The following is a 27459-nucleotide window of genomic DNA, read 5'->3' as shown; positions in this document are numbered from 1 at the left end:
GTTGCACACTGCAGCCTCGAACTCCTGCCCTCAAGCAATCCTCACACCTCAGCCTCCCGGGTAGCTGCGACCACAGGCACATGCCACCACGCCTGGCTAGTTTGTTGTTTTTCTTTTGGTCAAATGAAATTATGATTTCTCTATTGGTGGAAACCGTTCCGAAAGATTTCTCCCCTTAAGTATGAAATCGTTTTAAAAGGAGCAGGAATCTTTGATCCTATCTTTAGTAAGTTTTATTCATTATGTCAGCCTAAGGAGAACAAAAGAGTTTATCTTGGGCAAGTCTTTTCTCTTGGATCTAGATGACCTCTAAAGTCTTCCCAGCTCTGACATGCTATGATAGGAATCAACTGTTCTAGGATAATTTTCACTGTATTACTACTCTGATTCTGTAACATCCTGCTTTGTTTTTGCACTGTAATCTTCTGTATTTGTTATAGAAGTCCCTATGTCCCTTACTCAATCCCACACTATACCAATGAAAATATCATGATTTTAAAGCTGTTATATGAACATGTGGTTTGACAAATGAATACTATGAAATAAATCACAATTCTGATGTTTTTTAATCAATATTTATAAAACTAATTATTGGTTTGATATAGCTTTTATATAACAAGTTGGTTTTATTTCCAAATTCAAGTAGAATTTATGGGAGCTTGGAAATACTCGCCTCTGATACAATAAATAAAAAGTGCATGAATGAGATGGAAGTAGAGACCTACAGCTCTGTTCCTCAATGTTGTAAAGTAAAGCCAATCTGGGGTCATAGTTAAGCTGCAGGTTAAACATTAACAGCTGCAAGAATCCTACAAGGAAATTAGCTAAACTATTTCAGATATTTCCATACATGGGGACACAGTTATCATACCACGTTTAAAACATCTATACTAAAATCCCAAACTAAATTATCTTAATGCTGTATTATTTAGTCAACAGCTTATAATAGCATCTCTTATCAACAGCTGCTGAACTTTTTTGTAGCTCCAATCCAAAGCAAATATTTATCTTATTAATACCAACTCCACAAGTAATCAAATATAAGGAGGAGAGGAGATGGTCGGGGAGATAAGAATAACGTACTATTTAGGAAAAGAAGATAAATTTTAAAGAGAAGGAGAAATGATCACAAAAAGTAATGAATCTTTCTTGCTGTGGGCCTGTTGGGGTTCAGACACTTTCTTTAGCAGCTACTTAATGCAGGAGAAACAACTGAGTGCCTTAGGTTCTGTCTCAGCTCGGCTACTAATTAGATGTGTAATCCTAGGTAAATAAACTTGTTGCCCAGACAACTAAAACCTGAGAGAGCTCGTGGTCTAGGGCCACTGTTAATCTTTTCTGGGACATGGACCCTTCTAAGAATCTAACAGAGCTATGAGCCCTCACCCTGAAAAGCAGCAGACATGCACATACAGCAAGTCATATGGGGAATTTCAGGGTTTTAAGAAAAGCCCTTGATATTGACTTCCTGAAACTCTACCAGAGACTCCTTCCTCAAGTCCCGTCCCTGCAGATTAACTTGGCCTAGGCCGGGCGCGGTGACTCAACGCCTGTAATCCCAGCACTTTGGGAGGCAGAGGTGGGCGGATCACGAGGTCAGGAGATCGAGACCATCCTGGCTAACACAGTGAAACCCCATCTCTACTAAAAATACAAAAAATTAGCCGGGCGTGGTGGTGGGTGCCTGTAGTCCCAGCTACTCGGGAAGCTGAGGCAGGAGAATGGTGTGAACCCGGGAGGCGGAGCTTGCAGTGAGGCAAGATTGCACCACTGCACTCCAGCCTGGGCGACAGAGCGAGACTCTGCCTCAAAAAAAAAAAAAAAAAAAAAAAAAAAAGATTTTGACACTCTGTTTCCACTAGTACCTGTATGAGTTCTGATGTGTTTCTGTAGATCTCCTGAAGTTTTGAAAGATTTAGTACAATTATCTTCTGAACACCGATATGGCTTTTCTCCTGTATGAGTTCTGACGTGACTTTTTAATCCATAACCTTTAAGAAAAAATTAAAAGAAATTTAATTACACAATACTGCTCTCATCATGCACACTGAGATTAAGCTACTGAAAAATATAGTCAATACCAAGTATAAAATATCAGGCAAATACACAGAGTAACTACTTAAAATGTACAAAAGGGCCAGGCACGGTGGCTCACGCCTGTACCCCCAGCACTTTGGAAGGCCAAGGCGGGCGGATCACCCGAAGTCAGGAGTTCGAGCTCAGCCTGGCCAACATGGTAAAATCCCATCTCTACTAAAAATACAAAAAATTATCCGGGTGTGGTGATGCATGCCTGTAGTCCCAGCTACTCAGGAGGCTGAGACAGGAGAATCGCTTGAACCCAGAAGCAGAGGTTGCAGGGAGCCGAGATCACGTCACTACACTCCAGGCTGGGCAACAGAGTGAGATTCCTCTCAAAAACAAACAAAAAAATGTACAAAAGTATCATAGCTCAGGACTGCCATGCTGAAAATTCAATAGTTTCATTTCTGTCTAAAAGAGGTTGTGTGTTTCTTTTCTAAAGTGCCTCAGTTTTATCAGCTGTTCTCATACCCCAAGAGCTCAAAGTGGAATCAAGACATGGAATGAAGAATGGAAGTCAGCAGGCCTGGTGCCGGTGCCAGTCCCAGCCCTGCTGGATGCAAAGGCCTCATCCCATTGCTAAGGCCTGTCCTGATGTTAGAGTCTATGACAGCCTTTAAAGCTTGGCTTTTATTTTCCCGCTAAAATAAACAGAATGTGGAGGAGTGAAAAGTATCAAACACAGCAGGCAGGCCAGGTGCAGTGGCTCACGCCTGTAATCCCAGCATTTTGGGAGGCCGAGGCGGACGGATTACTTGAGACCAGGAGTTTGAGACCAGCCTGGCCAACATAGCGAAACCTCATCTCTACTAAAAATACAAAATATGAGCCGGGCATGGTGGCGAGCGCCTGTAATCCCAGCTACTCGGGAGGCTGAGGCACTAGAATTGCTTGAACCTGGGAGGCAGAGGTTGCAGTGAGCCAAGATCCTGCCACTGCACCCAAACCTGAGTGACAGAGTGAAACTGTCTCAAAAAAAAGAAAGAAAAAGAAAAAGAAAACACAGCAGGCAGAGACAGGTCAGTGGAGAAAAGAACAGAGAGGGGTCTGGAGCAAGCAGGACGAAAGGCAGTTATGAGAGAGACTGAAAAACTGATCATGTGCTTCTGCAGATTCAGACACAGCCAAGGGATCAGTTCCTTCCACTAGCCTGTCTCTACTTGACCCCTAATTGGAACCAAGAAAAAAAACAAAATTCATACTTTTACCTGTTGCAAATGCCTTCCCACAGCCTGCATGCTCACACTGATAAGGCCGATCTCCTGTGTGTGACCTCTCATGGACCTGTGATTAAAATGCAGGCATGATTCTATTTCCTTTATGTATTCCTCAGGAAGATGGCTGCAACACAGACCTACTTTTTCCCACACTGCTAAATGATTTTGTTGTAGGCTTTTTTCTTATAAAAAAGATAACTTCACAAAAACGATAGCCCAATAGTTCTCAATATAGACCTAAATGTTAAATATTAAGAGGTAGTTACTAATATTTTAAGTAGGGAACAGGAACGTTTGAGGTCTGAGCTTTCTCGAGTGGTCAAAGATGTCTGCATGAAACATACACATGATGAGAAACTAGAAGCAGGGGGCTGGGAGAGACTACACAACGTAAGGTTAAGAGTGTGGAGGCTGCTGCTAGAGGGGCCTGGATCTGAGGCAAGGATCCACCACCGCCTAGTGGTGTGGCCATGGGCACTTGCCTTCTCTGAGCCTCAAAGGCCTCTCTGAAAAGTGGGGACACAATAGTATCTACCATAGAGGGGTGCCATGACAAATGAGTAACAATGACAATGGCTAACATTTACTGAACATTTACCACATCAGGCCACTCTTTTTAGTACTTTACGTGTATGGTATTAACTTATTTAATTTTTACAACCACTCTGAGAGGGAGATAACTCTTAGGATCCAATTTTATAGATGAGGAAAATGAAGTACTAAGAGGTCAACTAACATGCCAAGGTTACTGATAAATAGTGAAGATGGGCCCCAGGGCCACTACTCCAGATATGCTAAGTGCATACTTCGTGACACATTGAAAGTTCTTTAACAAATCTTAGCTATTATTGAGTCATGGTATGTTCTGTTATGTATAGCGGCAAGTGAAATAAAAATACTTAGCCCAAATATTTATTTATTTATTTATTGAGATGGAGTTTCGCTCTGTTGCCCAGGCTGGAGTGCAGTGGTGCAATCTTCGTTCACTGCAACCTCCGCCTCCCGGGTTCAAGCAATTCTCCTGTCTCAGCCTCCCGAGTAGCTGGGATTACAGGCACCTGCCACTGCGCCCGGCTAATTTTGTATTTTTAGTAGACAGGGTTTCACCATGTTGGTCAGGCTGTTCTCGAACTCCTGACCTCAGGTGATCCACCCGCCTCGGCCTCCCAAAGTACTGGGATTACAGGCATGAGCCACCATGCCCGGCCTTAGCCCAAATATTTAAAAGCCAAATTAACACCAACTTTTGCTAGATTTCAGTGAATTAACAGAGATGTGTGATTATACACATATCTCTCATATAATTAAATGGATTTCATACTTCACAACATATATTCAAATATGTAGAGTACCTACCATGTGCCAGGTAGTATCCTGGACATTAGGAATACAGAGATGAAAAAAACACAGTCCAAGCCCTCAAAAAATTAACAGTCTCTAAAGTCTGCACAGGTTTTTACATGTCTGTGTATGAGTGTGACCAAGTGCCAGTATCTTGATAACTGGGAGAAAACAGTGGCATTTGAATTACACAAAAAGATGATCTTAGTATTTAATATCCTAGGTACTCTCATAACTAGATAGAACATTTCTTTTATATATACCTTGAGATGATGAGCTGTTGTATATAATTTTCCACATCCATCATATTCACATCGAAATGCCTTCTCTCCACTCTGTTGAGATTTAGCAGTTACTCTTGTAGCATGTCCTTGTAAAACAATCTAAATAAAACAAATAGTATTATTTAAATTACTTAAGCCAGGCACAGTGGCTCATGCCAGTAATCTTAGCACATGGGGAGGCAGAGGTAGGCGGATCATTTGAGCCCAGGAGTTCAAGAGCAGCCTGGGCGACATGGCAAAACCCTGTCTCTATACAAAAAAATATTACAAAGTTAGCCAGGTGTAGTGGTGCATCTGTGGTTCCCAGGTACTTGGGAAGCTGAGGTGGGAGGATCACCTGAGCCCAGGGAGGTCAAGGCTGCAGTAAGCTGTGATTGCACCATTGCACTCCAGCCTGGGTGGTGGCAGAGTGAGACCTGTCTCAATCAATCAATCAATCAATCAATAATACAGAAATAAAACAGATAAATTATGATTTTCAGAATTAAAAAGACAAAACTGTTATGTGGGTTTCCAATCTCAGGTCATCTCTTTATTAGGACTCTTTCACCCTGAGTCAGTCAGGTTAATTCCATTGCATGGTTGAAGTCAGTGACTCTGAAAGTACAGTAGTCAAAAGGACAGTCACAGAAATACACAGCTGGAGCTCACAGATCTATTCCTACTCTAGAAAAACAACCTAAGTAGCATCTTCACTGGATGCAGGTATTCCTTGATATACTCAAGTGATCCGTCTACCTGCCTTTTTTTAGAACCTGTGTCCCAAAAACAATGTCAAAAGTGTTTTCAATTTCAAAAGCAATGAGAAAGGGGTAGGTCACTTCAGTCACCTAGAGGAAACATCACAATCCATATGATACTACTACTCTGTACTTATATTCACTAGAAGATCATTTTTCTGGGATGTAATAACATAAAAATCCAAATGCTGATTTTTAAAGGCTTTTTAAAATAGAAATTAAGGTATCGTAAAAATTGAAGAATGACTTTCTACTCTGTGAGCCATGTGGTGACAGTGTTGCAACATCCTATCTCTGCAGACTGTCACACATGGCATATAATTCTGGGTAATGACCTACTACAATTACACACATCCCAGAATGGTAAAGGCAGAGAAAGGAGGAGTTACAGAGACTAGAATAATGGTGGGGGAATTGAGAAGTACCCTGCATTAGATGACAAGAATATAGAAAGACTTTGACTTTTCCTTGTAATATAAATCAACTAAAAAACAAGCAGTAGAGATCTCAGTGTAACTGTTAAATTACAAGCTATTTATTTTGTCATCCCCATACTGTATGTTCATTAAATGTTGCAGACCATAATTTTCTGAATAAAGGTAGATCTGTTGATAAAATATTTGTATATAAGTATGCATAGGCCAGGCGCAGTGGCTCACACCTGTAATCCCAGAACTTTGTGAGGCCGAGGCGGGTGGGTCACGAGGTCAAGAGATCGAGACCATCCTGGCTAACATGGTGAAACCTCATCTCTACTAAAAATACAAAAATTAGCTGGGCATGGTGGTGCGCGTGCCTATAGTCTCAGCTACTCGGGAGGCTGAGGCAGGAGAATCACTTGAACCTGGGAGGCGGAGGTTACAGAGAGCCGAGATCGTGCCACTGCACTCCAGCCTGGAGACAGAGCGAGAATCCGTCTCAAAAAAAAAAAAAAGTAGGCGTAATTCCCAATGGGCAAAAAGAAAATGTTTATTATAGACTGAAAAGTGCCTATACAAAGAATAATATAATTCCACATCTTTTCTGGCTAGAAAACTCCATCTCCCTACTTCCATGAGGCCTGTTGTCATCATTCCAAACACAGATGATTCTTCAATTCCTCAGCAAACCTGTGATATTTAGCTTGTATCACTGGTGTGAAACTTGAATCAACTGTCTTGTTGTAAAGACATTTATATTTCCTTTTCTTCCCTATTAGTCTATCAGCTACTTGAAGTCAAGAACTGTGTCTTACATGCCTTCATAACTCACAGTGCTAGGTTCACCCTGAAAATGTCACAAGATTTATAAAAGGATTCATACCACTAAAATATATGAACAGAACTACAAGAAATTTTTCTTTTCAGGGGTATTTTTAAAGTTCTAAAATTAAAATTGTGATAATAGTTCAATTTTTTGAATTTACTAAAAACCACTCAGCTGTACACTCTAAATGGGTAAATTTAAAGTGTGTAGGCTGTGCCGGGCGTGGTGGCTCAGACCTGTAATCTCAGCACTTTGGGAGGCCGAGGTGGGTGGATCACCTGAGGTCAAGTTCGAGACCAGCCTGACAAACACAGTGAAACCCCGTCTCTACTAAAAATACAAAATTAGGGCTGGGTGCATTGGCTCATGACTGTAATCCCAGCACTCTGGGAGGCCGAGGTGGGTGGATCCACCTGAGGTCGGGAGTTCGAGACCAGCCTGGCCAACACAGCGAAACCCTGTCTCTACTAAAAATTATAAAAATTAGCCAGGCGCTGTGGCATGTGCTTGTAATTCCAGCTTCTAGGGAGGCTACGGCAGGAGAATCGCTTGAACCCGGGAGGCAGAAGAATCGCTTGAACCTGGGAGGCAGAAGAAGCAGTGAGCCAAGATCACGCCACTGCACTCCAGCCTGGGAAACAGAGCGAGACTCCGTCTCAAAAAAAAAAAAAAAATTAGCCAGGTGTGGTGGCGAATGCCTGTAATCCCAGCTACTTGGGAGGCTGAGGCAGGAGAATCACTTGAACACAGGAGGCAGAGGTTGCAGTGAGCCAAAATTGTGCCACTGCACTCCAGCCTGGGCAATAAGAGCAAAACTCCATTTTAAACAAATAAATAAATAAATAAATAGTATGTAGGCTGGGCACAGTGGCTCAAGCCTGTAATCCCAGCACTTTTGGAGGCCAAGGAAGGCAGATCGTTTGAGATCAGGAGTTCGAGACTAGCCTGGGCAAATGGCAAAACCCCATTTCTACAAAAATGCAAAAACATCAGCTGTGCATGGTGGTATCTGCCTGTAGTTCCAGCTACTCCGAGGACTGAGGTGAGAGGATCGCTCGAGTCCAGGAGGTTAGGCTGCAGCGAGCTGTATTTGTGCCACTGCAATGCATCCTGGGTGACAGAGTGAGACACCTGTCTTTTTTTTTTTTGAGACGGAGTCTCACTCTGTTCCCCAGGCTGGAGTGCGGTGGTGCGATCTCGGCTCACGGCAAGCTCCGCCTCCCAGGTTCACACCATTCTCCTGCCTCAGCCTCCTGAGTAGCTGGGACTACAGGCGCCCGCCACCACGCCGGGCTAATTTTTTTGTGTGTTTTTAGTAGAGATGGGGTTTCACCATGTTAGCCAGGATGGTCTTGAACTCCTGACCTCGTGATCCGCCTGCCTCGGCCTCCCAAAGTGCAGGGATTACAGGCATGAGCCACCGCGCCCAGCCGACACCTGTCTTAATAAACAAAAAAAGTAATACAGAAATAAAATAGAAAAAATTACAGTGACAAAGCAAGACCCTGTCTCAAAAACTTAAAAAAAAAAAGGATGTAAAATGTATCTTTTTCTTGTTTCGTTTTTAAGAGACTGGAGTCTTGCTATGTTGTCCACACTAGACTCAAGTTCTTGGGTTCAAGGAATCCTCCGTCTCAGCTTCCTGAATAGCTGGGACTACAGGCATGTACCACTGTGCCCAGCTAGTATGTGAAATATATCTTAATAAAACTATAAGAAATGGAAATCAAATATTATTAGAACAAAAAATTTCTTAGGCCAAGTGCAGTGGTTCATGCCTACAATTCCATCACTTTGGGAGGCCGAGGTGGGAGGATCGCGTGAGCCCAGGAGTTTGAGACCAGCATGGGAAACATGGGGGGAACCCCATCTCTGCAAAAGATAAAAAAATAGCTAAGTGTGGTGGTATGTACTTGTGGTCCCAGCTACTTGGGAGGCTGAGGTGGGAGGATCACCTGAGCCTGGGAGGTCAAGGCTGCAGTAAGCTATGATCGCCCCACTGCACTCCAGCTTGGGCATCACAATGAGATCCTGTCTCAAAAAGATCAGTTTCTGTTTATTGCTCATGAAAACAGAAGAGCCTCTATGAACCCTTTAAAAATCAACTATTATTTTTAATAACTTCATTATTTTTTTTCATGTATTGTAACAGCAACACATGTACTCTGGAGGAGTCTGGATACCATAGTGAAGAACAAAAAGTTCTACCAGGCACGGTAGCTCACGTCTGTAATCCCAGCACTTTTGAGACATTGAAGCAGGTGGATGACTTGAGCCCAGGAGTTGGAAACCAGCCTGGGCAACATGGCAAAACCCCATCTCTACAAAAAAAATATAAAAATTAGCTGGGCATGGTGGTGCGTGCCTGTCATCCCAGGCTGTCATCAAGCAGGAGGACTGCTTGAACCCAGCAGGTTGAGGCTGCAGTGAGCCAAGATTGTGCCACTGCCATCCAGCCTGGGTAACAAATGAGACCCTGTCTCAAAAAAAAAAAAAAAAAAGAAAAAGAAAAAAAAAAAGCTTAAGTGTGTTATAATTCCACCATCCAAGGAAAATCATTGTTAACTTCTTGGTCTATTTCCATTCAGTATTTTTTATTTTTATTTATTTTAGAGACGGGGTCTCACTCTGTCACTCAGGCTATAGTACAGTCGCACAATCACAGCTCACTGCACCCTCCAACTCCTGGGCTCAAGTGATCCTCTTGCCTCAGCCTCCCATGTAGTTAGGACAACAGGTGTGTACCACCACACTCAGCTTGTTTTAAAAAAAAAAATTGTAGAAATGGAGTCTTGTCATGTTGTCTAGGCTGGTCTTGAATTCCTGGCCTCAAGCAATCCTCCTGCCTCAGCCTCCCAAAGTGTTTGGATTACAGGTGTGGGCCACCGTGCCCAGCCCAGTGTTTTTCAAATACATATACAAGTGTAGAGTCTTATTTTAGTAGAATTGGCATCAAGCTTTATATGATTTGTAAAGGCAGATTTCAATTGACGAAAGACTCCAAATTAAGAGAAAAGGACTCTTCTTCCTATTCTCTTCCCCTCCTTTCTAACAGCACTATGAAATGAAAGTGCTTACCACCTTTCCACATCTGCCAAACTAAGCCCAGCTGCTCACACCTTCATACTAGGTAGCGGCAGCAAATAACCCAGAGAGACTCATATCTGAATCTTTTCTGTTATTCTATTGCTTCCTCCTAGGCCAATTTACTAGGAGCTTCAATTCTGGTATGAAACATATATCAGGAATTTGGCATCTAATTTAGTTAAGCCAACGAAACAACGTTGAATTCCTAACCAATGATGAGTACTGAACATTTTTTCCAAAAATGTACTTGTTTTTGCTCCCATTCTTAATGTCTATAGTGGAGACTTTAAGAACTTAGGGTAGTAAAATAAGGGTCAGAAAATTCAGTTTAGGGAGAACTACTGAGGTCTCTGAATGTGCGCCTGTGGGGTGGGGACATGGGTGACAACAGCAAGGTTTCTTATTTCTAAGCCAGCTGAAGTCACTAGCATTTGGCATGCTAAGAGAATTATAAGGGCAGTGTCCAACAGAATTATTTCCACTAGTATCTAATTACTCAAAACAGACCTCTCTTAAAGGCATTCTCACAAAGTACAGTAAGATGAATACCTGTACAAACACCCAACTAACAAAAGGAACCTCTGGAAAGAAAACTACAAAAATAGCAATGACCTACAGTATACAGTAGTTGGAAAAATAAAAGGCCAGGGAGACACAGTCAAAAAGCCATTCTGGCTTTTATCTCAATGCATAGAGTATTTGGGTGTGATAGGATTCCCTCCCCTTTTATTGGAAATGTTTCCTTGCAAAGATCTTTATCTCCAATCTAGGCTAACATTTACCTTCTCAATTCCCAAATAAATGTTTTTTTTTTTTCTATTTGGAACCTGCTTTGCATCTACTACCTTCTTATTCTATTTCCAATTAACTACCCTTTATACCTATCCCTCAATCATAACTCCCTACCACTTCCTATCACAACATTCTAAAATAATAAATGTTAAATAAATGATTGGCAAAATACCTACTTTCTAAAATGATAAATAAAATACTGTTCCTGCCTTTGTAGGCCTCTCAGTCTAGCTAGTAAAACTGTGCTATTAGTGAAGGATTATAATAGAATATAATAATTGTTATCACAGGAGTCTATGAAAAGATCTAACAGGGCAAAATGCAAAAGTAGGGAGATGGAGGTTAGGGCAAGCTGTCTAGGGGTGAAATTTGAAGACTGAAGAAGAGGACTGGGGAGTGCTGTCCAGGCAGAAGGAATAGTATGGTCAAAGGTTTGGAGTGTATCTAGAAGAAGTGGAAACAACATGAGAGTATTATGTTTACATAATAGAATGAGTTTCATGAAAATGAAAGTGTAGGACCAAGTTTGTGAAAAGCAATAAATACTACCCTGAACAGCAAGCCTAGACAATGAAAGCCAAAGGAAGGTATTAAAATATTTTAAGTAAGGGACAAGCCAAGATCACCTCTGTGTTTTATTTTAATTAGTTAATTAATTAATTTTTTTCAAGACAGGGTCTCGTTCTGTTGCCCACACTGGAGTGCAGTGGTGCGATCTCAGGTCACTGTAACCTCCGCCTCACAAGTTGAAGCAATTCTTGTGTCTCAGCCTCCCGAGGGGCTGGGACTACAGGTAGGTGCCACTATGCCTGGCTATCTGCGTTTTAGAAAGAGAACTACAGTAATAGCGGGGAACAGACTGAAAAGACAAATGAGGTAGGGAGCCCAAAAGAAGTTTGTATAATCATAAATATGCAGGCAAGAAGTGATAAAAACAAACCTAGGATAATGACTGTGGAATAGAAAGCAATAGCTGATTCTACAGATGTTCTAGGGGAAAAAATGGACAGAATCCAAAACTCAAAAGCTAAATTAAAAGACCAAAACTATAACAGGTATTTCAGGGTTATGCAGCATGAGATATGTGCAGTCTCTGTCAAAGAAACAGCAATCTGATATGTCATCACAAGGGAAAACTCTCAAGGGCAATTTTGAAGCTAACACCAGTGAAATACTAATCAGCTTCTAAAAACCATGTATAGAAAATGACTTCACTGGTATTTAAACTTAATGTATGTTCTGAGAATTAAGACATAACCTTGGCCGGGCGCGGTGGCTCACACAGTGGCTCCCAGCACTCTGGGAGGCCGAGGCGGGCGGATCACGAGGTCAGGAGATCGAGACCATCCTGGCTAACACGGTGAAACCCCGTCTCTACTAAAAATACAAAAAATTAGCCAGGTGTGGTGGTGGGCGCCTGTAGTCCCAGCTACTCAGGATGCTGAGGCAGGAAAAGCATGAACCCGGGAGGCGGAGCTTGCAGTGAGCCGAGATCATGCCCCTGCACTCCAGCCTGGGCAATAATAGAGGGAGACTCCGTCTCAAAACAAACAAACAAACAAACAAACAAAAAGACATAACCTTAGCTCTGCCATAAACTCACCATGTAACGTTGTGCAAGATACATAGGGCCTATCTGCCTGTCTATAAAGGACATACTGTGGCCAGGTGCCGTGGCTCACGCCTGTAATCCCAGCACTTTGGGAGACCGAGGCAGGCGGATCACTTGAGGTCAGGAGTTTGAGACCAGCCTGGCCAACATGGTGAAACCCCATCTCTATTAAAAATACAAAAATTAGCTAGGCGTGGTAGCAGGCACCTGTAATCCCAGCTACTGGGGAGGCTGAGGCAGGAGAATTGCTTGAACCTGGGAGGCAGAGGTAGCAGTGAGCCAAGATCATGCCACTGCACTCCAGCCTGGGTGACAAGAGTGAAACTCTGTCTCAAAAAAAAAAAAAAAAAAAGGGCCAGGTACAGTGGCTCACACCTGTAATCACAGCACTTTGGGAGGCTGAGGCAGGCAGATCACGAGGTCAGGAGATCAAGACCATCCTGGCTAACACAGTGAAACCCTATCTCTATTAAAAATACAAAAAATTAGCCGGGCGTGGTGGCGGGTGCCTGTAGTCCCAGCTACTTGGGAGGCTGAGGAAGGAGAATCGCTTGAACCCGGGTGGCAAAGGCTGCAGTGAGCCGAGATCGAGCCACTACACTCCAGCCTGGGCGACAGAGTGAGACTCCGCCTCAAAAAAAAAAAAAAGAGAGTAATAGGGTTTTTTTAATGACATTTTGCCTCAGCAGTTCTGAATTCCTAGTTACGTTTTGAGGTCTGAAATTTTTTTTTTTTTTTTTTTTTTTGAGACAGTCTCACTCTGTTGCCCAGGCTGGGGTGCAGTGGCATGATCTTGGCTCATTGCAACCCCCACCTCCCAGGTTCAAGCGATTCTCCTGCCTCAGCTTCCCAAGTAGCTGGGATTATAGGCGCACACCACCACACCCAACTAATTCTTGTATTTTTAGTAGAGATGGGGTTTTGCCATGTTGGCCAGGTTGGTCTCAGACTCCTGACCTCAGGTGATCCACCCGCCTCGGCCTCCCAAAGTGCTAGGATTACAGGCGTGAGTCACCGGACCCAGCCTACGACTGCTTTTCTTTAAAATATTCTATTATTTTAAAATGTAGTTGTCAGTTACCAATAAGACAGAGAACTTATTGGGCCACTCCAACACTCCAAGCCACTGACCTGTAACTCCCGCGCATATTTACCCTGTGTTTGCATCTTAGTAGAGGTTGACTTAGGTGGATTTGACATAGAACTGTATAAAAAATACTGAAGTCTCATTTTTTGGGAGGTGGGGGAGAACAGGGTCTTGCTCTGTTGCTTAGGCTGGAGTGCAGTGGCACAATCAGCTCACTATAACTTCAAACCACGGGCTCAAGGGATCCTCCTGCCCTCGCCTCCCAAATAGCTGTGACTACAAATGTGTGCCACCATGCCTTGCTAATTTTGTAATTTTTTGTAGAGATGGAGTCTCACTTTGTTGCCCGGGCTGGTCTCAAACTTCTGGGTTCAAGCAATCTTCCCACCTCAGCCTCTCAAAGTATTGCGATTACAGGTGTGAGCCACCACACCTGCCTTAAAGTCTCATTTCATTCACAAAATATGAATATGAATTGAGACCTGAAAATTTTGCTACGAATCACACAGCATCAAAGCTGATGGGCTTAGTGAACTGAAAACTGTGTTTATTCTATTGCCACTTTGTAGCATCACTTCAGCTGGTAAACAGAAATATTGGCTATTCAGCAATGCGTAGAAGCATAATATTTCTTTTTCTTTTTTCTTTTTTTTTTTTTTGAGACAGTTTCGTTCTTGTTGCCCAGGCTGGAGTGCAACAGCGCGATCTTGGCTCACTGCAACCTCTGCCTCCTGGGTTCAAGCGATTCTCCTGCCTCAGCCTCCTGAGTAGCTAGGATTATAGGCACTAGCCACCACACCTGGCTAATTTTTTGTATTTTTAGTAGAGGCAGGGTTTCACCATGTTGGCCAAGTTGGTCTCAAACTCCTGACCTCAAGTCATCCATCCGCCTCAGCCTCCCAAAATGCTGGGATTACAGGCATGAGCCACCACGCCCGGCCAGAACCATATTTCTACAAGTTATTTCAGTGATTCCTGTTATTTTATCACTTACTATTAATATAAATGTAAAATCTTCTTGATAACCCCTAACAGTATCACTCAATGTCACTAAGTGGTCATGTTAATGCTCAAGGTTATAAATGTGACCCTGAGTAGTAACTTTAGGAGTTAAATATAATAAAACTCTGAAGAATGAAAAAAAAAACTACTATAAAGGAACAGTCAACAAAATATTAGAGAAAATTGCTGAGAAAATAAAGAGCAGCATTAAAGCAGGAATGTACTACAATGATTATATACGCTCCAAGCATACCCTCCACACGAACACCCCCCAACACAAAAACAATTCTTGAATAACATAAGTTTTGAATTTTTGATTGTAGGAGATATGCAAGAATGCACCTGTGATTACTTTGTACTTACTACAAAACTTTTAGAAGCACTGGTGCTCTAGGCTGTTACTTAGGTAAGGGGCAGCCAATGACTGGAGCCAGGGTGAACATTTGAACCACGGGAAGCCAGCCCACAAGCCACCTGCAGACCAGGAAGCAGTCTGGTAGAAAAAGTATAAACAGCTTTGTCCAAGATTAACTAGGCTGGACTCTCCCTTCAGAAGTTGAAAAGGAAAATATGGAGGGAATCAGCTGGAAGAAGAAGAAATTTAAAAATACAAAAAGCAAAGCAGTGAGGATTATTTAGAAAGAGTCATTATGAAGTCCCAGAAAAAGTATCCACAAATTGCCATGCCATGGGTGGGGGCAGTCAGGAAGTCACCTGGTCTCCACAACTGCCTTGTCCAGAAAACTGCCTTGGAATCCAGCACACAAGCTTCAACTGGATTTCTGTGATACTTCCATTTCTTTAGCATCATTTTGCATCCACCAATGAACACTGGGACCTCAGGCAGTTTGAGAAAGCTGCTGCCCAATACATACACTGTTTTTCTGAACTGGTGAGATTTTCCTAGAGAGGTAGTGAGTTACCTACTCTTGCTTTCATCCACAGAAGGGCACAGAAATGCTAAGTTAGATTTTTATATTAAAAAGTAGCTTTACATACCTGCATTTTTTTCTCTTGCTCATTTTCTCCAATCATTCCAGTACCTGCTACACTTTCACTTCCATCAATGGACACCTATAGGAATAAAATAAAGCTTTAAAACGTTTTACATTTTGATAATGGTTTAGGCTGGTTAAGTACATGGTTCAGGGAGAAGCTTGCAAAAAAAGAAAAAAAAGAAAAAAAAGTACATGGGGCTTCATTATCATTTATTTTTGTGTATATTTGAAAATTTCCATAATAGGCTGGGCATGGTGGCTCATGCCAGTAATCCTAGCACTTTGGGAGGCTGAGGCAGGAGGATCATTTGAGCCCAGGAGTTCAAGACCAGCCTGGACAAAAGAGCAAGACCCTGTCTCTATTTATTTTGTTTGTAAAGAAAAAAAAAAGAAAATGTCCCTAACAAAAGTGAAATAAAACCTTTTAAGTTATATGAGAGATACATGTTCAATGCAGGGGAAAAAAAAATCAGCTCTTTTGATATAAAACTTGAGACTTTACTTTTCCTAATCTATAGTTCCTACTTCTTAATTCATAAGCAGTTCCATTTATACTTTATTATTTCTTTTATAGCCCTTCATCCTTGTATATCTTTCGGTGAATTACCTGCCACTCATTTCTCTTCTATAAGTCTTTACTCCATTCCCTTTTTTTTTCCAATCTTTCTACACTTCACTTAAGATAAATGCTGATCTCTTCGATACTAACTGATTTTGACTTTGAGTTGCTAGTGTCTTTTTTTTTAATTTCTGAATTTGAGACAGGGATCTATGCTCAAACAATCCTCCCACTTTGGCCTCCCAAAGTGCTGGGATTATAGGCGTGAGCCATCACGCCATGCCCAGCCAAAATTGGCCAGGTTTTTTTGATGAGGTGTACTTTCTTGTTTTCTTTTCTTTTCATGAAAAATAAAGAAGCTATATCTGCGACATTCTTGACATTGTGAAATGCTATACCTTTGCTGCATACTGTTCCAAAGCACTGATGGTGTCAGGGTCAATTGTAGCATCCCCAGTGTGCAGACCTGCCACTGTCCCATCAGCCTGAATTGCCAAGATGGTGTCAGACTGCGGGACTTGCACTGCATGGTGGATATAAGCTGTGGTACCATCTTCCAGCTGAACCGCCTGTAATGCACTCTGGTCATAACTATCTGAAAGAGTGGAAGAGAATGCCATTAAATTAAAGGTAAAATCTGACAAATATTTACATATTTAAAGGAAGAGAGAAATGAGCTTTTATTGAGTAGTTACTCTGAGTACTGGACCACGCACTTGATATGTGTTATTTCATTTAATCCTCACAATAATTCTGCAAGGCAGGTACATTTACTGCCTTCATTGTATAAATGGGAACTCAGGTTTGGAGAAGTAACATCACTTTCCTTAGCAATCGGAAAATTTAAAAAACATTAACAGGCCGGGTGCAGTGGCTCAAGCCTATAATCCCAGGACTCTGGGAGGCCGAGGCGGGCGGATCACAAGGTCAGGAGATTGAGACCATCCTGGCTAACACGGTGAAACACCCTCTCTACTAAAAATACAAAAAAAAAATTAGCCGGGTGAGGTGGCGGGCGCCTGTAGTCCCAGCTACTCGGCAGGCTGAGGCAGGAGAATGGCGTGAACCCTGGGGCGGAGCCTGCAGTGAGCCGAGATCGCGCCACTGCACTCCAGCCTGGGCAACAACGAGACTCCGTCTCAAAAAAAAAAAAAAAAAATAGCAGGGCACGGTGGCACGCACCTGTATTCCCAGCTACTGGGGAGGCTGAGGCAGGAGACTCACTTGAACCTGGGAGGCAGAGGTTGCAGTGAGCCAAGATCGCGCCACTGCACTCCAGCCTGGGCGACAGAGCAAGAGTCCCTCTCAAAAAACAAACCAAAAACAAAAACAAACAAAGAAAAAACACTAACAATTAACAGTCAAAATCAATATGTAGAGAAATCAGGATTTGAACTCATGTCAGTATGACTCCACAGTCCCTCCATGGTGGTTTTTTCCCCTCTAAATGTCCACACTAAGATATATCTATATCTATACTGGTATTGATATAAAATAGTGATTTTATATCGATAAATATATAGAGATAGTGAAATAATAAATCTAGCCAGTTACAATGAACCTGTGACTAACACTTATTGATAAAGAAAAAAGTGCGGCCTTGTGTGGTGGCTCACGCCTGTAATCCCAACACTTTGGGAGGCCAAGCCAGGCGGATCACAAGGTCAAGAGATTGAGACCATCCTAGCCAACATGGTGAAATCCCATCTCTACTAAAAATACAAAAAAAATAGCTGGGCATGGTGGCGCGCACCTGTAGTCCCAGCTACTTGGGAGGCTGAAGCAGGAGAATCGCTTGAACCCAGGATGTGGAGGTTGCAGTGAGCCGAGATTGCACCACTGCACTCCAGCCTGGTGACAGAGCAAGACTCCGTTGAAAAGGAAAGAAAAGGAAGGAAAGGAAGGAAGGGAAGGAAGGGAAGGAAGGGAAGGGAAGGAAAGGACGGAAGGGGGGGAAGCGAGGGGAGGAAGGGAGGAAGGAAGGAAGGAAGGAAGGAAGGAAGGAAGGAAGGAGTGCAGACTTTACTTTTTTCCAACTGTAATTAAAGAAATTTATTTATAAATTTAAGTATTTTAAATTTTTTAAAGATTCCTCCCTTTGTTTGGGAGGCCGAGGAGGGCACATAAGGTCAGGAGACCAAGACCATCCTGGCTAACACAGTGAAACCCCGCCTCTACTAAAAAAAATACAAAAAATTAGCCGGGCATGGTGGTGGGTGCCTGTAGTCCCAGCTACTCCGAAGGCTGAGGCAGGAGAATGGCGTGAACCCAGGAGGCGGAGCTTGCAGTGAGCCAAGATCGCGCCACTGCACTCCAGACTGGGAGAGAGAGCGAGAGTCTGTCTCAAAAAAAACAACAACAAAAAAAAAGATTCCTCCCTTTGGCTTCACAACAAAACAGCCTTTCTAAAACGTGTTATGTCATTCTATAATAAAATGCTCTCTAGCTGGGTGCAGTGGCTCACGCCTGTAATCCCAGCACTTTGGGAGGCTGAAGTGGGCGGATCACCTGAGGTCAGGAGTTTGAGACCAGCCTGACCAACATGGTGAAACCCCATCTCTACTAAAACACAAAAATTAGCCGGGCGTAGTGGCGGGCACCTGTTAATCTCAGCTACTTGGGAGGCTGAGGCAGGAGAATCGCTTGAAACCAGGAGGCAGAGGTTGCGGTGAGCCAAGATCGTGTCCCTGCACTCCAGCCTGGCAACAGAGCGAGACTGTCTCAAAATAATAAATAAATAAATTAATTAATTAAAATAAAATATTCTCTAAAGTAGTAACAATAGGTAACATTTATTGAGCATTTAGTATGAGACAAGCACGGTTCTAAGTGCTTTACATGTTTGTGCATTCTGTCCTCACAACAACCCTACGTATGATATGGACACCTACTATAATCCTCATTTTACAGATGATGAAACTAAAGCACAGAAAAGTAATCTGCTTAATGTCACACAACAAAAAAAAAAGTAGCTTTGAATCTACATAGTCTGGTTGCAGAGCTGTACTCATCATTCCTACACATTCCACCTCAAACCCCTGAACTTCCCTTAAACAAATGTAATAAGCACTAACATTTTGCTGTATTTGCTTCAAATATTTTTGAAATTATATACTTAGTTTCAATTAAACATAGTAGGCAAAGGACCTTGCTTTAAAATTTATATATATATATACACACACACACACACACACACATATATATATATATTTTTTTTTTTTGAGACAGAGTCTCACTCTGTTGCCCAGGCTGGAGTGCAGTGGCACGATCTCAACTACACTGCAACCTCTACCTCCTGGGTTCAAGCGATTCTCCTGCCTCAGCCTCCCGAGTAGCCGGGATTGAAGGCATGCACCACCACACCTGGCTAATTTTTGTATTTTTTTGTATTTTTAGTAGAGACAGGGTTTTGCATGGCCAGGCTGGTCTCGAACCCCTGACCTCAGGTGATCCGCCTGCATCGGCCTCCCAAAGTGCTAGGATTACAGGCATGAGCCAACATGCCCACGCAAAAAATTGTATTTAAGAGGAAGAAATAGGTTAGGCAAAGTGGTTCATGTCTGCGACCCCACTGCTTTGGGAGGTCGGAGCAGGAAGACTGCTTGAGGCCAGGAGTTCAAGACCAGCCTGAGCAACATAGCAAGACCCTATATTTAACAAAAAAAATTAATCAGAAAATAAAAATTTAAAAATCAGCTGGCTGTGGTGACACACACGTGTAGTCCTAGCTGCTCAGGAGGCTGAGGCAGGAAAGTCCCTTCAGCCCAGGAATTCAGGGCTATAGTGAGCTATGATTGTACCACTGTACTCTAGCCTAACAAAGATCTTATCTCTAAAATACAGAAATGAATAAAATATGAAGTTAACCATTTCGATGTTACATTGTGATTTTATTTCTGAGTCATTTAAAAAAGTAGCCAAGGCTGCTTTTAAAATATGAAATCAAGGCTGGGTGCAGTAGCTAACGCCTATAATCCCAGCACTTTGGGAGGCTGGCTTGAGGCCAGGAGTTCGAGATTAGCCTGGCAACAGAGTAAGACCCTGTCTCTACAAAAAATGAAAAAACTAGCCGGGAGAGGCAGCGTGCACCTGTAGTCCCAGCTATTCAGGAGGCTGAGGCAGGAGGATCCCTGAGCCCAGGAGTTTGAGGCTGCAGTGAGCTGTGCTTGTGCCACCACAATCCAGCCTGGCAACAGAGTGAGACCCTGATTCTTAAAACAAAAGCCAACCAAAACAACAAAATGTGGCCTCTACTTTAAGTCTTCCAGGGACCAGTCATTTGGTTTGCTGTTCCAGCTTGTCACTGGACAGCTCAAGTTGTAGGAAAATTTTTCCTTAAATCATGCTTTAATCTGCCACCTTGTACTTTAATGAATAAATACAATTCTTTCCCATGACAACACTTCAGAAGCTAAACACAGGTCTTCTTTCCCCCACCACTCCCACTTCTCCCTTATTTTATTCATACTTTCAAAGTTATTTTACCTTTGGAGGTGTGGTGAATAAATGCTGTGGTACCATCTTCTAACTGTACTGCTTGACCATCCTCTAGACGCAAACTGTCCCCTGCTCAAGAACAATGCTTACATTTAGATGTCATGTTTTCTAGCACATTCCAATTAACTCACTTAACAAGAGTCAATAAACCATTAACACATTATAACAATCTATACTTGCTTCACGAGTCTTTGAACATTTAAGTAAGTTCAGTAAAGCTTCCCTGAGTCAGTGTTTAAAGGTAAAAAGACATTAGAATATTGGTTTTAGGAATATACACCAGTATTAAAGAGAGTTGAAAGAAGGGGAAAAATGAAGAAAATGAGAGACATGTAAGATTCAGCTCAAAAAACAGAAACATTCACTCAGGACTGTTACTCATTTATCTCCACAGTGCAGTCCAGTAACTTCTTTTCCATTATCTTTAAGAGAAAGTCTTGGTCAAGATCCACTCTGTGGCATCTATAATCTCCCTTTACAGAAGGAGGACTTGAGATCAAGACCAAGTTTAGGTAGTAAGAGGGAGCTGCAGGCAGCAAATACTAAAAGCTGAGAATTAAAATGGTTTCCTGTGCTGTTATCTTAAATACTTACTACTTTTAGGTATGGGTACATGTTGAACATAGGCCGCAGAACCATCTTCCAACTGAATGACCTGGCCATCTATGAGTTTTCCATCTATAACAAAAGATTCAAGACAATAAATTGGCACAAACAAAAATTTTAAACTTTATACAATTTCAAAATGATATCAACTATAAAAACATACACAACTTAAGCTCGTGTTCATCTTGATTCTTCCCTCAATGTTCTGAGGCAATTCAAAAACACATCCAGTGATCCTACAGAAAGCAGAAAATCCTCCCTCAGCCATCCTTCCTCCCCTGCAATTTTCAATTAGATGAGGTCAAGAGGAAGAGTGGCTCATCACAGCAGGCTACATGAGTTGGACTGCTTTATACCTTTCAGAGTCACTTAGAATCAGTGACCATGACCAGTGGGGAGTTGAAGCTGGGAAGACAGACAGATTATGTCAGTGTATGTGAGGTCATCTGTCATTCTCATCCCTGAGGGCTATAAGACCCCTGTTTATGTATGCATGTGCTCAGTAGGTTTCCATAGAAACAGAGTTTTTGAGGACTTGGCTGTTTCCTGGAGCAAAGCAAACACTAATTCAGAGACAATGTTAGATAAGCAAAACCAAATGCCTTTTTTTTTTTTTTTGAGACAGAGTTTTGCTCTTGTTGCCCAGGCTGGAGTGCAATGGCATGATCTCGGCTCACTGCAACCTCTGCCTCCCGGGTTCAAGCGACTCTCCTGCCTCAGCCTCCTGAGTAGCTGGGATTACAGGCATGCACCACCATGCCCAGCTAGTTTTGTATTTTTAGTAGAGAAAACAGTTTCTCCATGTTGGTCAGGCTGGTCTCGAACTCCCGACCTCAGGTGATCTGCCCGCCTCGGCCTCCCAAAGTGTTGGGATTACAGGCGTGAACCACCATGCCCGGCCCCAAATGTCTTTACTCTTACAGGTATTTGGTAAAAATATGAAATAATGACCCAAGGTAAAGAAGCAAGAAAGGTCTTACTAGAAAATAGTAAGACATACTCCCTGCTCTCCTCTCTCCCACTAATTTTGATATCCCAGGGTATCTTGCAAATATCTCAAAGGACTATTCCAAATTATAAAAAAAAAAAAAATTAAACTGAAATGACTTAAAATCATCATATGCAATACAGCATCTTTAGGAGAGATAGGAAAGGTGGTATAGCTTCTAGGTGCTCCAACTTACAGGTTATAAATCACTGGTATTAACCAATCAGCCATATGTGAGGCACATACCTTTAGAATTGTGTTGTATGTAAGCAGTAGAACCATCTGCAAGTGTTACTGCTTGCAAGCTTACGCCTTCCATATTTTCTAAGTTGTCACCATCTATTACAAAAAAATCAATATTTTCTTTAGACAGCTAGCATATGGACATGCTGATTAATTTTTTTTTTCAAATAAAGATCAGAAAAAAGGTAAACTGCTTAACTCAGACTCAAAATGAGATTTAGCGGCCGGGTGCAGTGGCTCACGCCTGTAATCATGACACTTTGGGAGGCCAAGGCAAGTGGATCATGAGGTCAGAAGTTCGACACCAGCCTGGCCAATGTGGTGAAACCCCGTCTCTACTAAAAATACAAAAATTAGCCGGGCGCGGTGGCATGCACCTTGTAGTCCCAGCTACTTGGGAGGCTGAGGCAGAAGAATCGCTTGAACCCAGGAGGTAGAGGTTGCAGTGAGCCGAGATTGTGCCACTGCACTCCAGCCTGGGTGACAGAGCCAGACTCCGTCTCAAAAAAAAAAAAAAAAGTGAGATTTAGCACTTACCAAAAAAATAGGCTGGGAACAATGGCTCATGCCTGTAATCCCAGCACTTTTGGAGGCTGAGGTGGGTGGATGGCTTGAGCCCAGGAGTTCGAGACCAGCCTGGGCAACATGGTGAAACCCTGTCTCTACTAAAAATAAAATAATTAGCTGGGCACGCTGGTGGGTGCCTGTAGTCTCAGCTACTTGGGAGGCTGAGGTGACAGGATGTCTTAAGCCAGAAGGCTGAGGCTACAGTGAGCCGTGATCATACCACTGCACTCCAGCCTGGGCGATAAAGCAAGACCTTGTCTCAAAAAAAAAAAAAGGAAAGAAAAAGAAAAAGAAAAAAAAATTCCCTGCCCTACTGTACCCACACCAAGATAAAAAATACACATAGAGGCTGGGCGCAATGGCTCATGCCTGTAATCCCAGCACTTTGGGAGGCCGAAGCAGGTTGATTACCTGAGGTCAGGAGTTCGAGACCAGCCTGGCCAACGTGGTGAAACCCCGTCTCTACTAAAAATACAAAATTAGCCGGACGTGGTGGCACATGCCTGTAATCCCAGCTACTCGGGAGGCTGAGGCAGGAGAATCACTTGGACTTGGGAGGCAGAGGTTGCAGTGAGCCGAGAGCAGACCATCGCACTCCAGCCTGGGCAACAAGAGTAAAACTCCGTCCCGTTTCAAAAAAAAAAAAAAAAACCAAAACACCTCATAAAAAGACCTAGGTTTATATTGTTTTCTGCTAAATCAGGAACTAGGAAGCTGTAAATTTTCTTTTTCCTTTAAGATAAATGATATTTTCAAACGCATCCCTTCAAACACAACTGCTCACCTGCCACGGTGACTGCCTCTGTCAAGCACAGGGTAACATGTTGCGCCTCCATCCCTCCTCCAGGAAACTCTGTCATTCCCTGAGAATCTCGATTTATTTGGGCTAACAACATCTTCTACCTTGAAGAAAAATAAACACACTTGGGAACAAAGAATGATACATATGAAATGAAAGTTACAAAGAATATTTATGAACCACAAAAAGCTGCTGAGGATGTAATGGTGTTGGAAATAAGATGAAATTTCACTCAATATGTAGGGTAAGAGTATTAGCCCAAAGTCCAAGGCATGCTTCTTATAATTCAACAATTCAAACTGATGGGCACAATTTGTCAGTGCGCTTAGCAACTTAGAAGTACACTGACGAATTGTGCCCATCAGTTTCGTATGATCTCTAAAATTCCCATAATTAGAGTCCTTTGGGTTTAGCATTGCTGAGGATTCCCACTTACAATGTGTCAGCATATTTTGTTGACTTAATCTTCAGAAATCTACCCCGAATCTGGCTACCTCTCACGACCTTCACCATTACTTCCCTGATCCAAGCCACAACCAGTCTCTCATCTGCATTACTGTAACAGCATCCTAACTTATTTCCCTGCTTCTCCATTAGCCTCCTACACTCTTCTTTTGACACAGCGGTCAGTGTCCTTTGAAGGGAAAAGTTAGCTCATGTCCCGCTTCTGCTCAAAACCTTCTGAGGACTTCTCAGAGTAAAATCCCCAAATCCTTACACTGACCAATGAGGCCAATGATCTTGCCCCTCATTTCCTACTACTCACCATCTCATTCACTCCACTTCAGCCCCACTGGCATCCCTGCTTTTCCTCAAGCATACTGGATGTTCTGCTGCCTTAGAACGTGTTCATTTGAGTTTCCTTCTGCCTGAAACATTGTCCCCAGTATCTTCATTATTCATTCCCTAACCTCTTCAAGTCTTTGCTCAAATGGAATGAGAGCTTCCCTGTCCATCCCATTTCAAACTGCACCTCCCAACTGCTCAATCATGGTAAACCCCATCCTTCTTTTCCCCTCCATGTTTCTGCATAGTACTTATTATTTAACAAATTACATGTATTTATGTATTTAGTTTATCTATTTCCCCTTCCATGAGAATGGACAGAGATTTCTGTTTGCTCACTGCTGACTCTAGTGCCTAAAAAGTGCTTGGCCCATAGTAGAAGTACAATAGGTACAGAATAAATGGATGAATGGGCAACTCTTCTACCAATCACCAACACAACCTCCTTCTTCCCTTCTACCTCCAGGTCTCCTTATCTCTGTGGACTATGGCTTATCTCAAACAGTAGCTGGGATAATGTAGCTGCCTTGGGCCAGGGAACTGAACCAGAAGATGTCTTGAGGACCTTTCCAGGTCCAAAGATCTGACTTAGCATCAATATTTAAAAGTGCAATACACAGATAGTAGTAATAATTTGTAATTATTTTTACGTTTAGGATTGCTTGAAGAATTTTGTCTTGGAAATACTATAAACTGTACCCTCATTAGACCAAAAGTGGGAACTACTGTTCAGATACACAAAAAGGTATCAGTGCTATGATAACTGTCAGTCAAGGCTGGGTGCAGTGGCTCACACCTGGATTCACAGCACTCTGAAAGGCCAAAGCAGGTGGATCACCTGAGGTCAGGAGTTCGACACCAGCCTGGTCAACATGGTGAAACCCTGTCTCTACTAAAAATATAAAAAAATTAGCTGGATGTGGTGGCATGCACATTTAAAGAAAAAAAAAGTCAAGGGGTGACCTTTTAGGTACAAAAGGATCCATAATCCATAACTGTTCATAGAACAAGCTGAAACGTCATTTCCTTGGCACCTCCAAAAGCTGACAGAGAAGACTCAAAGTAACACCAGTACCCTACTGTTAAGACCTGTGGGCTGCATGCGGTGGCTCACGCCTGTAATCCCAGCACTTTGGGAGGCCGGGGTGGGTGGATCACCTGAGGTCAGGAGTTCCATATCAGCCTGACCAATAAGGTGAAACCCCGTCACTACTAAAAACACAAAAATTAGCTGGGAGTGGTGGTGCACGCCTGTAATCCCAGCTACTTGGGAGGCTGAGGCAGGAAAATTGCCTGAACCCGGGAGGTGGAGGTTGCAGTGAGCCGAGATCACAACATTGCACTCCAAGCTGGGCAACAAGAGCGAAACTCCGTCTGGGGGGGTGGTAAAAAAAAAAAAAAAAAAAAAAAAAAAAGACCCCTGCTGAGAATAAAATTAGCATAGGCTAATTTTCAGTTACAAAAAGACAAATACTGCATTACTCTACTTTTTTTTTTTGAGATGGCGTCTCACTGTAGCCGAGGCTAGAGTGCAATGGCGTGATCTCAGCTCACTGCAACCTCCACCTCCCAGGTTCAAGTGATTCTCATGCCTCAGCCTCCCGAGTAGCTGGGATTACAGGAACGTGCCACCACACCTGGCTCATTTTTGTATTTTTAGTAGAGGTGGGGTTTCACCATGTTGGCCAGGCTGGTCTCGAACTTCTGACCTCAAGTGATCTGCATGCCTCAGCCTCCCAAAGTACTGGGATTACAGGTGTGAGCCACCGTGCCCAGAAAATATATGATATATGAGAGTCAAGTCTCACTCTGTCACCCAGGCTGGACTGCAGTGGCAGGACCCTGCAACCTCAAATTCTTGGGCTCATGTGATCCTCCTGCCTCAGCCTCCTGAGTACCTGGGATTATAGGCATAAGCCACACCCAGCCTTGAGTTATATTTAAATATAGCCAGAGTGTAAGCATGTTCCATTAATTAAATATAATTCAGTGAAGTAAGAAGTAATCAGAACGTGCTAGCAAATGAGACAGAGTTCTCGCAGACTCCACAGGATGCTAAGGGTTAAAGTATGGGCAAAGAGTTCACACTGCCAATTCTAATTGGGGCAGAATATCCTACTGGATAGGTGAAATGTTGAAACTTGAAGGCTTTGTGCAGTTCCAGGACTATTCAAAAACTGAATAGATGAAACTGACTGGCAGGTAGGTAGAGCCTGATACCTTTGAAGCGACAACAGAGATAGGACCTACCAGGCTCAAAGCTAAAAATACCTGTCAGAAAAGAGCTGAGAGCAGAGACAAGAATTTAGAAATGAACATCTAGGTCTAGTCATTAGGTATCCCCATTTTGGTGATGGTTTGATCTCAACTGAACTATTGATGTGAAAAAGAACAAAAAACACCTCTCTTAAACTCCAATAAAGTAGCACTAATGGACATGGTTTAATAAGGGCACTCCATGCACAGAGCAGTTTGGTAAGCATGCCCTGGTTTGCTTTCAGCAAAACTAGGGAATATGAAGAACAGATGTAGCAGAGAAAAGAAAGAGATTCTGACATATCCCAAACACCATTTCTGATGCTGCTCTGTTAAAAATCAAGTTATTTCAAAATTACAATGCTAGACTGTACTTTTTTACCCCCAAGAGGAACACTGTATATGCTACTATTTTATCACCCAAATTGCTCATCGTGACATAGGTAAGGAAAGCAAAGCATCATTAGATAATTGTGAAAATTATAGAAGGAATTCCTGACAGACAACTTTTTTTTTTTTTTGGAGATGGAGTCTCACTCTTGTCGCCCAGGCCAGAGTGCAGTGGCACCATCTCAGCTCACTGTAACTTCTACCTCCCAAGTTCAAGCAATTCTCCTGTCTCAGCCTCCTAACTGGGATTACAGGCGCACACCACCATGCCCAGGTAATTT

At 42.6% G+C, this 27459-nt stretch overlaps 1 protein-coding gene across 7 annotated transcripts in view; it reads right to left on the bottom strand.

Moving 5' to 3' along the window:
• Positions 1-27459, bottom strand: part of ZNF143 (zinc finger protein 143) — a 63089-nt gene that overhangs the window by 28827 nt on the left and 6803 nt on the right. For 2 of the 7 annotated variants that reach the window (XM_055355421.2, XM_063710646.1), the window contains exons 2-10: positions 23732-23846; positions 22384-22476; positions 21138-21221; positions 20532-20615; positions 16445-16641; positions 15489-15563; positions 4904-5023; positions 3291-3366; positions 1866-1991 (exon numbers count right to left, since the gene is read on the bottom strand). In XM_055355421.2, the coding sequence (XP_055211396.2) occupies positions 1866-1991; positions 3291-3366; positions 4904-5023; positions 15489-15563; positions 16445-16641; positions 20532-20615; positions 21138-21221; positions 22384-22476; positions 23732-23846 (970 nt within the window). Of the gene's footprint in view, positions 1-1865; positions 1992-3290; positions 3367-4903; positions 5024-15488; positions 15564-16444; positions 16642-20531; positions 20616-21137; positions 21222-22383; positions 22477-23731; positions 23851-27459 lie in introns of all 7 variants that reach the window. The other 5 variants (XM_055355422.2, XM_063710647.1, XM_031007699.2 and 2 more) reach the window with 3 other exon arrangements.

The sequence above is a fragment of the Gorilla gorilla genome, chromosome 9, assembly GCF_029281585.2.
Source record: "Gorilla gorilla gorilla isolate KB3781 chromosome 9, NHGRI_mGorGor1-v2.1_pri, whole genome shotgun sequence".
Taxonomy (NCBI): Eukaryota; Metazoa; Chordata; class Mammalia; order Primates; family Hominidae; genus Gorilla; species Gorilla gorilla.
This window is presented reverse-complemented; position numbering and strand designations above follow the sequence as displayed.